General features: G+C 41.9%; 1 protein-coding gene across 5 annotated transcripts in view; it reads left to right on the top strand.

Moving 5' to 3' along the window:
- kdm4b (lysine demethylase 4B) overlaps positions 1-12307 on the top strand; it is a 292435-nt gene that overhangs the window by 209193 nt on the left and 70935 nt on the right. For all 5 annotated transcript variants that reach the window (XM_033046656.1, XM_033046657.1, XM_033046658.1 and 2 more), the window contains 2 exons: positions 485-906; positions 2429-2549. In XM_033046656.1, the coding sequence (XP_032902547.1) occupies positions 485-906; positions 2429-2549 (543 nt within the window). The remainder of the gene's footprint in view (positions 1-484; positions 907-2428; positions 2550-12307) is intronic.

Here is a 12307-nt window from a genome sequence, read left to right as displayed (position 1 = left end):
TGTGAAGCCATGAGTCCCAAACATGGTGCCCTGAAAAGGGGGGACTATGTACAAAGCCAGCTGTAATTTCTACCTGGTGAAACCAAAATGCATAAAAATGGCCTTTAATAAAACCTGACAATGTGCACTTTAACCAAATGTATTTTTTTCTATTACAAATCTCAAATTGTGGAGTACAGAGGCAAATAAATCAATGATGAGTCTTTGTCACACACATTATGGTGGGCACTATATGTATTGGAAGGGTTCAGAGATGCATGGGCCAAAAGCAGGACCCTCAGTACTGTACTTGTGTGTCTACTACATTTTATCCAATACTGCCTTGGGAAAGAGCTGCTGCTGAGCTGATATGCATGAAATAACCCGTCCTTGACAGATGATCTTTTACTTTCATTGTATGCCTAATTTCTATAGCGTTTGATTGTAAATGAGTGTGAAAACTATTACAAGGTCTCAATCTACATTTTTGTTTTTCTGTAAGCAGCAAATGGCAAACCACTGAAATCATATTCTCGTTCTTCAAAATCCAAAAATGAAAAGAGAAAGAAAAGGGTGGAACCAGACACAACAGCAGCTACCTCAAGTGATGGCACCGAAGCCAGAGCAGAATCATCCCGTGCAGATTCACCCACTGCATTGGCAACTATGCTGTCAGAGAGTTTTGCTGCTGATGCAGAATTTATGCCCAGAAGTCAACCCACCATGATGTACGTACTCCCAAAATCAAAGAAGGTGGTCTTTGACAAGATGCACATGTCCTGCCAGCAGGCCTTCGAGCAGTTCGCCACCAGGAACAAAGTGGCATCGTGGAAGGAATCAGAGACCAGCAATGAGGGAGCAGCAATGGAGGAGGAAGCAAGTGACCATGAAAGTGTTGACGCCACTTTTGAAACTACTGATGTACAGGTACACCAAAGAAAACATTTAATTTGTGGATTTCAATTAAAAAAATCCTCGCGAGTGTCATATATCCCAAAACGGAACAATGAGATTCTTACGAAAATGCTGGAGAAACTCAGCGGGTGAGGCAGCATCTATGGAGCGAAGGAATAGGTGACGTTTCGGGTCGAGACCCTTCTTCAGAGGTGGGGGGCGGGAAGAAGAAAGGAAGAGGCGGAGACAGTAGGCTGTGGGAGAGCTGAGAAGGGGAGGGGAAGGAGGGAGAAAGCAAGGACTACCTGAAATTGGAGAAGTCAGTGTTCACACCGCTGGGGTGTAAACTGCCGAAGCGAAATATGAGGTGCTACTCCTCCAATTTGCGGTGGGACTCACTCTGGCCATGGAGGAGGCCCAGGACAGAAAGGTCGGATTCGGAATGGAAGGGGGAGTTGAAGTGCTGGGCCACCGGGAGATCAGGTTGGTTAGTGCGAACCGAGCGGAGGTGTTGGGCGAAACGATCACCAAACCTACGCTTAGTCTCACCGATGTAGAGCAGCTGACATCTAGAGCAGCAGATGCAACAGATGAGGTTGGAGGTGGTGCAGGTGAACCTCTGGATAATAACACATGTGCTAAGTTTTCAGCCATATTGCCCGCTTTTTCTTTATCCGAAGCATATTGTCCTTCCATATCAATCTGTACCTCATTTAAGAAGAACACAGTGAACTTTGAAAATCTCTGCTCATTGCATTTTTGGATGAACTGCGCCAGATGCGTTTCTGTAAAACTCATAATCCTGTTTCATTTTCATCTTTTAAAGTGGTGAATGTGGAAGAACTGCATGGTGTCCAGGGATGCAAAGTCATATTCTGAAGGCTGCATTGGCTCTGAATTTTAAGTTGTCTTTATATAGTCCTAATAGTTGAAAATGTTACACAGGCCAGCAGGGTGGCTGTATTTTTCAATCAAGACTGCTAACACACATACGTTTATAACTATTTGTAATCTTAAACTTTTTTTCATTACATTTGTATTAGAATATAATGGGATAAATATTTCTGAGATGAATACAGCTTTTGGTAAATGCAAGACCGTTTGTAGGTATAAGGAACTGTAGATGCTGGAATCATGAATAAAACACAGTATTGGAATAATTTGGCGGGTCAGGCAGCATCCCTGGGGAACATGGATAGGTAATGTTTTAACCCATCTTCAAACCATTGTTTTTCAATGAAGGAATAATTCAAATTAAAAATGATCAAATTAAAATTGATCAAAGAGTGTCATTTATATATAAGAAACATGTTACTTATAAGTATGTTATCAAAGTTAAAGGATAGATAATAAACAAGCTAATTGCAAAGCAAAAACAGCAGATGCTGGAAATCTGTACCTCTCTGAAATGTTTCCAGCATTTTCCCTTTATATTTATGACTCTTCTAAAAGAATTGCTTTTCAACACGTTGACTGTGTTTTAGTTACTGTAGTATTAGGCAAAAATCCAAATCTGTGGATTAATTCTTGATTCCTAATCTCTTGACTATTTCAGTTGCCTCCAGTTTATCCAAAATTGAAGAAAGAGATCACTAAGAGTCGACGCCATCCATTCAGTAAACCACCAGCTAGATCGCCGTTATCAGTTGTCAAACTTGAACCAAGCAGTGATGAAGGTGAGTGAACTTGTTTTTAACCAAAAAAATGGAAAGCACAGTATTTGTTGAATATAGAATGCTCAAGACTTTGTCAAACTCTTTGTGCGCCCATAACAAAAATGTCTCGGAATAGTTCTAATCTTAACCATACCCCATTCTTACCAATTTACTCATTGAGCAATGTTCAATCCTATAATTCTTATCTATGCTTTATTATTCTTCCGTCTGTGTAATCTCCTCCATTCCGGTAACCTTCAAGATTGGTTGTGCTTCTCAAATTCAGGCCTCCTGATCTCTTGCAAACCATTGGAAACTGTGTCTTGAAATAACTAGGTCCCAGGCTCTGAAATTCACATCCCAAATGTCCACCTATGATGCTCAAAATTCACCTCTCTTAGTAGATTTAGGGTCACTTTCTCTCATGTGGAAAGAAAAGTGCAAGTTGGAGAAGTAACAGAGATATTTTGTGGAAAATCATGAGTTTGGATTAACGGTGAATGGAGAATTTATATAGAGTGTTAAGACTGGAGCTGATTGAATGGTAAAGAACGATGGAGACTGGATTATTGGTAAAGATTTTAACACCAAGGAAATGAAGGAGTATTGCGACTGAGGAAGTAAGGTATTGGAATTGAGTCAGCATGTGAAGGGAAATCATTTATAGTTTGCCTTCGAAGCAGTAAGAAAATCAGTTGAAGGATGAGGGAACACAATATTAAGATGTAAATGCGAGTTTAAGGAAGAAAGAAAATTTGCAGTTTGGCTATATAAAAGAGGCAGTGCAGGGTTCCATGCTTGAAAGCAATACGTACTGGAATTCAAACAAATTAGACCAAAGTATGGTTGAGAAAATAAACATTTGGTACATTAGATCAACTTGCTTTTCTCAAAGTGTTGTCGACGTAGAAGAACTTGAGCTATCAAACTCGTGTGCTATCAGTCTGTGTGCCTCCGCAAAAGTTGAACATCCCGAATCTCAAATACTGATATTGATATTTTCATTAGTTCAATGAAATAGTTGAACCAAGGTTTAATAATTTTAACCATCACTTTGCAAGAGAACTGAGATTGTAAAATTTGAGGATTGCATCTGAAGGAAGCTGATGAACATGGAGTTGAATAAGTTCGTAAATATAAGTTTGGAGGAAATATTATATGCTATTTAATCGTTCTGAAGGTCATATTGAAAACTTTCTTGCATATTATTCTGGCAGATCAATATTATCCTTAATATTTTGATCAAGCAATGCACAAACTAGTGACGTTCTCATTATTGTTATTAGTTTCATAGTTTGTGCTGTAATGTAATTGGAAATTATGATATACACATCAGTTTATGGATTTGAAATATATTCCAGGCACTCCCTGACTTGCGTAATATGCAATTTATGTAAACTCACACTTGCATAAACTATGCAGAATAGGTGATGCCGTTTCCGGAAAGACCTGTGTTATTGCAACGGGAGAATGTAACCCTTGCATAAATCGTGGAATGTCTGTAATTGCATAATTCTAGATAAATCATTTAAAACTTTTTAAAACCATTGAAAAGATTATCGTGTATTCCCAGAGCATTTCTCAAAGAAAGTTCCTGCAAGTGCCATTGTGATAATGGCAAATAATATGTTTCTGAAGTGTTGAGTAAAGATAAATCTTTGCCGGGCTGCTGAGGAAACTCCCTGCTCTGTGAAATAGACCCATGGGAGTTTTTGAATGGAGCTTCACTTGAATAGAATTTCCAAAAAGGAGCATATCTGATAGTCCAGCACTGCCTTAGTACTAAACTGCATTGTTAGCCAATTTTTATTGTGCTTAAATTCTGCTGTGTTGCTTGAACCCACAATCTTCTGACTAGGGTCAGTACCATCAGATATTTTTAAAGAAGAGATAGATAGATTCTTGATTAGTACAGGTGTCAGGGGTTTTGGGGAGAAGGCAGGAGAATGGTGTTAGGAGGGAGAGATAGATCAGCCATGATTGAATGGCGGTGTTGACTTAATGGGCTGAATGGTCTGGTTCTGTTCCCTATCACTTTTGACCTTATGATCAAGTGCGGCATTATACTGGACATGAGAGGTTGAACCATCGAATCACAGAGGGAGGGCAGCACAGTAACACAGCTGGTGGAGCTGCTGCCTCACAGCTTCAATCCTGACCTTGGGTGCTATTTGTGTGGTGTTTGCACATTCTCCCTGTGACCGTGTGGGTTTCCTCTGGGTACTCTTGTTCACTCCCACATCCCAAAGACGTGTGGGTTTGCAGGTTAATTAGCTGCAGTAAAATTGTCCCTCGCATGCAGGGAGTGGATGAGAAAGTGGGATAACATAGTGTGAACATGTGATCGATGAATGACATGCTCAGTGGGCCGAAGGGCCTGTTTAGATGCTATATTGTAAAGAAAACTGAGTGAATATTTTTTAAAAATCAGAACAATTTTACTTAATTGTATCATAAGGTGTGCTTGAGGGATAGTCTTTCCTTTGAGCTGCTTAATAAACCATGGTTACCACCGAAGTGACTTGTATGATGTTAGAAATATAAAGGTGTGGAAGGAGAACAATTAACTGGTGACCCTGACATGTGAGAAAGCCTCTGGATTGTGCATTTATTACAATTTTATACCATGAAGGAAACGGGCCATAACTTAGATACAATACAAAATGTGAAACATGGCTAACAGATTTTGGAAGAATTCAAATAAGCTGATTAATTTCCTTATGTGTAATGATATTACTAATATGTACTGTGCAATTTTATTTTGTATCGCTGCATGTTTTAAGTTGTGGACGTCACAGTTGAATTTTACAGCAATTAATGGATCAAGACGTACTGCTTTTGTAAAACAGGAAGCGTGTTAACTCAAAATAAAAGTTCTGCAGATGATCAGAGCGTGAATACTAACTTTAAACATCATGCAACTTGTGAATTTGCTGGCATATGATGGAAATGTCAGCTCTGTGGTTTTTATCATTTGTAATTTATCCAATGCAGTGGGGAGGCTTTTCATTACTAACATTTTCCCCTTTCAAGCAATAAGTTAGTGACCTTTTGCGTTTAAAGCGTGGCAATTGCCATGTTAAAGTTGACCTTTTGAAGAATTGAATAGTTGTAGCATTGTAGGCGTGAGCTTGAAGAGGCTAGAATGAAGTAGATTGCCTGCTGTCATTCACAAGTTGATCTCTATCCATTTTATTTAGTCAGCTTTTCAAAGATCACTCCTCCTGTACGTTAGATTTCAAGTATAACATTTTACAGTTTGTCCTCCATTCTTTTACCCTCTTCAAAAATAAATTAAGTTGACTTTACTCTCTTATCTCTAAAGGGCCTATCCCACTGTACGAGGTAATTCAAGAGCTCTCCCGAGTTTAAAAAATAATCAAACTCGTGGTAAGTACGTAGAATGTACGTAGCGGGCACGTCGGAGCTCGGGATGTCTCTTAGCGGCTCATAACGCTAACGGCAGGTACTCGGGAAACACGATAAGCTTGTGAAGATTTTAAACATGTTGAAAAATGTCCACAAGAGCCCCGAGTACCTACGAGCGGCTACTACCGTAATTCTCCGAGTTCGAATCGGGAAACTCGGGAGAACTCTTGAATTACCTCATACAGTGGGACAGGCCCTTTACTCGTTTATTAAGTAATTTCTGCTTACCTATTATGCATTGTAATGTTTTGCCATTGAAGAAAGAACTGCAGATGCCGGGTAAAATCGAAGGTAGACATAAATGCTGGAGAAACTCAGCGGGTGAGGCAGCATCTATGGAGCGAAGGAAATAGGTGACGTTTCGGGTCGAGACCCTTCTTCATGCATTATAATGTTGTAAGACATTGTAATGTTGCAAGGTTGTGTGCAAGTTCCTACTTGACTGGGATCTTGCATGTGCCATTTGTTTCATGTACCCTGAGTTGTAGGGAGAGATTTGACAGGCTTGGAGTGCAGGAAGTTGAAGGGTAATCTCATTGAGGTATATAAAGTCGTGAGGGGAATCAATAGCAGAGTTTTTTTCCCTGTGCAGATGAATCTGGAACTAGAGGCAAAGGTTTAAGGGGCGAGGGGAAAGATTTCATTGGAAACTGGGAGGCAACTTTTTCACACATTGCATGGCGGGTATATAGAACAAGATGCCAGAGGAAGTAGTTGAGGCAGATACAACTTCAAAAATACATAGAGAGAGCTTTAGAGAGATATGGGCCAGGCACTTAGACAGGATATGTTGGTCAGCATGGACTCATTCTGCCAAAGGGCTTGTTTCCATGCTGCCTGATTTGTTGACTGGCTTTATTTTAAGGAAGATTTGATTGAATGAATTAAACCTGTGTGCATTGCTTGTAGTAGATCTAAATCTGAACTATCTTGGCAAAATGCTTTTGTGCAACATGCAGCTCTATTTTCACACCCATTTCTTCACTTGATTCATGGGTGGCAAAGTGGAGCAATGGTAGAATTGTTGCTTTCCAGCACCAGAGACCAGGGTATGATCCTGATTACAGTTGCTGTCTGTACGAGGTTTGTACGTTCTCCCTGTGATCGCGAAAGTAGAGTGAAAACTGAAAAATGACTAGCCATCAGTTCTGCAAATTAGTTTCAAGGTCTGCTGAGCATTCCAGTGAACCCCATTCTTTTACCGAGACTCCATTCTTTAGTGCTGACCAGTGAAAGGGATAATATGAAACCTAAATAAATCACAAAACAACTAAGGCACGTAGCATGCAACTGGATAAATCTTACCATCTTACTTTGAGTCGCACGTGTATATATTCCAACACCTAACTTATACAGGTTTTCTAGCCATTTGAATGTGTTTTATAGAATGAACAGTAGGAAAAGTTTAATTTGAATTTAATGTGTTCTGTTGTGACTGCTGTCCTCCTAATGCAATCATGTTCAGTTCAGTTTGCTTCAGTTACTTGTCAGATAATGAAGCCGTCCTTCCAGCTCCCTTGTGGTGTTTGTCAGTAATCTTGATAGATTTTTGTACATGAACCAAAGAGATGATATTTGCCTTTAGGGAGCGATGGGTTCATTAAAGCAGGAATGTCGAGTGAATATCCCTAGCTGGGATCCTGTATGCAATTTCATGCTCTTTGTTGGGGTTTATTTGTTCTATTAAATAAAACAAATTACTCACCAAAAGCTGCCTGTTTGCTTTTTCCTCTTAAATTCTTACAAAGCTATTGAAATGTCAATGGATATGTAGCACATTTAGAAGTTTAACCCTCTACATCACATGATTAAAGCACATTTCCTACATTCTGAACACTGGAGTAAAGTGAAAATACGGCATTTTGATCAGCTTTAGGAACATGCCTGCTGGGTTTTTTTTGCCACTGACAAATCCTGACCTGCTTGACCCTTGAAGGAGGGTCACAACCATAAATATTATCTGTTCATTTCTCTCCACAGATGCTGCCTGACCCACTGAGTTCCTTCAATACTTGTTTTTTGCTCCTGGGACTGCTCCAAGGTCCAGGGTCATCCACTCTAACCACTTACAAATAGGCCAAAGCACCTTATTAAAAGCAAAATATAACCTAATATATTTCGCAGTCAGAATCGTTTGATATACTTTGTGTTTCTGTTAAAGAAAGTCTGGGGTTGACTTACCACACCAGATGCAGGCAAGCATTTGTCAAGGAGCTCTGTGGGCAATCAAAGCAATTTAGGTTGGTTTGGCGACAGATTGTCAGCGTTGTTGTCATTTTCCCCATGGTTTTGGTTTTGAAAGACAGTTATTGATTCAAGGATCATGACTTCCAATTACCTGCCTTCAAAGTCACTTTGAGCAGGTCAACAGTGGCTGTCATTCCAAGCTTCTCAGGGTGGTTGAAACACATATCTGTAAGCCGATTACCACTGTGTGAGAAAAGGCTTCACGTCAGTAGGCTTTCTCATCCAAGAACAGACAGAAAAATAACTGTTTAGGGATGGCAATTGGCATCACTTTCATCATTAAAAACCCAAAATAATACAGGCTCACCTAATGCTCTGGGTTTTTTAGCTGCTATGGCATTATGCATTTTATTGCATTTCACCTTGTTCATACCATGCTTAATGTGAAAATCTCAAACTATTTCATACTACATAATATACAAACTGCGGAGAGTGACTTTAACGTTACTATTTAATTTCAGGCCCCACTGATCTAAAATACAGCAATGGAATTGTATAAAGCTTACATTGCAGCCATGTAACCTAGCTCCCTGTTGTATACTTATCTATTTCAATAATATCTGTGCAGATTGATGCTTCTCTTCTCGCCCCCTCTACTTCTCACCATCTTGCCCCATCCCTCTCGCCTACTTCAATGCCCCCTTTCATGGCTCTGGTGCATTTATCTCGCAAATGTCGCTTGTCTTCTTCGGTTGGGGCATTCAGTACAAATGTCAGAAAGTCATGTTGCAGCATTATAAACGTCTAGTTTGGCTGCATTTGGAGGATTGGGTGCAGTTGCGGTTGCCCCATTACAGATGAAGTCCAGAAACAATCTCCTCAGTAAGCTTGCTGGCTCAAAGTGGGGGGCAGCAGCCCCCACACTGCGCATTTCAGCACTAGCCCTTGCATTTTCTTCAGCCGAATATTGTGCCCCTGTTTGGTCCAGGTCATCCCACACACACCATGTGGATACCCAATTGAACTCAACAATGAGGATCATCACAGGAACAATCCGCTCAACACCACTCCCCTGGCTCCCTGTCCTATCCAACATAGCCCCTCCACACATCCGGCGAGTAGTCCTCACTCAAAGGATGCTCCAAAAGACCAAAAACTCCCCTCATCTGCCAATTCACATGGACATCTTCAACCCACCCACTGCTCGACTTCCATCTAGACGACCAATTTGGAAGAACCCAGCACCAGCTGATTTCACCATCCAATCAGCTTGGAAAAGGGAATGGGAGTCCAAGGACGTCCCAAATAAACATCTGGTGTCAGACCCCACCCTACCGGTCCCTGGCACCAATCTCCCAAGGAAGCAGTGGACGACGCTGAATAGATTCAGGACTGGACATGGCCCCTGCTTGGCCAGCCTTCACAAATGGGGCAGCAGTCCAACCCAAATGGTGTGCTTGTGGAGAGCAGCAAACAATGCAACACCTCATTGAAGCATGCCCTCAACAAAGACTCAAAGGAGGACTTGTCACCCTTCATACAGCAGATCAAGAGGCAACTGCTTGGCTAAAGGACTTTGCATTCGCTAAATAAATTACAGGAAGGATGTGGGGGCTTTGGAGCGGGTGCAGAAAGGTTTTACCAGTATGCTGCCTGGATTAGTGGTTATTAGCTATGAAGTGAGGTTGGAAAAACTTGGATTGTTTTCTCTGGAGCAATGGAGGTTGAAGGGAGACCAAATATAATTTTATATAAAGTTACTAGACTAAGTGGGACCCGTTGGGTCCCAGCATCACACGGGAGGGCTGGTCACCCAACGCAATATTCCACCTCTCCACCAATTCCAATATTGCTGGCCAATGGGGTGGGGGCTTTCTGTTGCGCTAGTATGGGTGTTGTGGGCCGAAGGGATTCTTGGGCTGGCAGCTCAGTCACTGAGGCCAGGCAGCTCAGTCACTGAGGCCTGGCAGTACAGTCACTCATACCTGACAGGCTGGCAGCTGAGAAACTGCCAGAAATTTTGCCCAAAACAGGTGACAGACTGTGAGAGAGAAGGGGGAGAGGGTGGACTGATTGGATTATTGGGCTGGCAGTTTAGTCACTTACGGCTTGTGGGCTGGCAGTTCACTTACTCACGGCTGGTGGGCTGGCAGTGCAGTCACTCACGGCTGGTGGGCTGGCAGTTCAGTCACTTACAGCTTTGGGCTGGCAGTTCACTTACTCACGGTTGGTGGGCTGGCAGTGCAGTCACTCACGGCTGGTGGGCTGGCAGTTCAGTCATTTACAGCTGGTGGGCTGACAGTTTACTTACTCGCGGCTCGTGGGCTGGCAGTGCAGTCACTCACGCCTGGTACGCTGGCAGTTCACTCAGTCACCCCTCCTCCCTTCACCCCCCCCCCCCCCACTCTGCTCCTACCCATTCCCTCCCCCCCACGCATTCAGTCCATCTCCCCACAACCTCCCCCCATGCACTCTTAGTGGCCCTCCCACAGAGCATCCATTCCTGCCCATTAGGTTCCCATTGTGATGAAGAACACGCAGGCATGAAAAGTGGAAAAAGGATGTATTAAAGTTTAAAATGCGAATGACTTAAAATATAAGAACAATTTAAGTGTTAAATATGATAATTATTAAGTTCTTTCTTGTATTGTCTCTTGTTGCTGCTCACTGTGTCTTTATGTCTTTTTGCTCTTGATAAAAAAGAGACAATTTAAATATGGAGAGATTGAGTGGTCAAATTTTAACAAAGAAGATCTGAGAATTTATCTCAGAAGTCATCATTCAACGAAGCACTCTTATAATGACAACATTCTTGGTCGATGTTCCATCCTTCAGGAAAACTTTGAAAGAAAGGTTTTTTTTAATGATAAATTTAGCTTCAGAAGCATTTTATTTTTTCATGTAAAAACCCATTTCAGAACCATGGACAATTTTTAAATTTTACAGCCAGATTTATCACTTCTGAAACTTTTTAGATACCAAAGGAATCAAGAAAAACCACAAATAATGCCTTACTGTTGATGAAATGCAGTGAGCAAAGGCGATAACTCCCAATATTTTCAATCTCGTATCTGCACGGCCAATGTTCTCCAAGCACTTTAGCTGTTGTTGTCCCTTCAGCTCTCACTTCTCTTTACCTTAATTTCTCTTCACTTTTGGAATTCTGAAGTAGGAGAGATGTCTCTCTCACATACACAGACTCACACACACACAGACTCACACACACACACACACACACACACACACACACACACACACACACACACACACACACACACTCACACACACACACACACACAGACTCACACAGACACACACACACAGACTCACAGACTCACACAGACACACACACACAGACACACACACACAGACACACACACACGGACACACACACACAGACTCACACAGACACACACACACACTCACACACACTCACAACCAATACTAAAATGCCAAATAACTTCAGAACGTGGTAAACATACAGTGTGTAAACCGAATGATTCAAACGTTTAAAGTCTCCTGTAGAGGCTGCTGCTGCTGAAGCAAAAACGTGCTTTAAATAACGTCCAACAAACACACTCACTATAGATAGAGCAGTCAGCTCACTTGAATAATTCAATGGCTTCTTCTGCACTCAGCGCCATCTTGACCTCACCCTCTCTCTCACACACACACACACACTCACACACACACACACACACACACACACACACACACGCACACGCACACACACTCACACACATACACACACACACACACACAGACTCACACAGCCACACACACAGACTCACACAGCCACACACACAGACTCACACAGCCACACACACAGACTCACACAGCCACAGACACACACACACAGACTCACACAGACACACACACACACACTCACACAGACACACACACACACACACTCACACACACTCACAACCAATACTAAAATGGCAAATAACTTCAGAACGTGGTATACATACAGTGTGTAAACCGAATGATTCAAACGTTTAAAGCCTCCTGTAGAGGCTGCTGCTGCTGAAGCAAAAACGTGCTTTAAATAACGTCCAACAAACACACTCACCATAGACCGAGCAGTCAGCTCACTTGAATAATTCAATGGCTTCTTCTGCACTCAGCGCCATCTTGACCTCACCCTCTCGCTTCTTGCCACG

This window comes from Amblyraja radiata, chromosome 29 (genome assembly GCF_010909765.2).
Source record: "Amblyraja radiata isolate CabotCenter1 chromosome 29, sAmbRad1.1.pri, whole genome shotgun sequence".
Lineage (NCBI taxonomy): Eukaryota > Metazoa > Chordata > Chondrichthyes > Rajiformes > Rajidae > Amblyraja > Amblyraja radiata.
The sequence above is the reverse complement of the archived record's forward strand: the minus strand, read 5'-3'. Positions and strand labels throughout refer to the sequence as shown.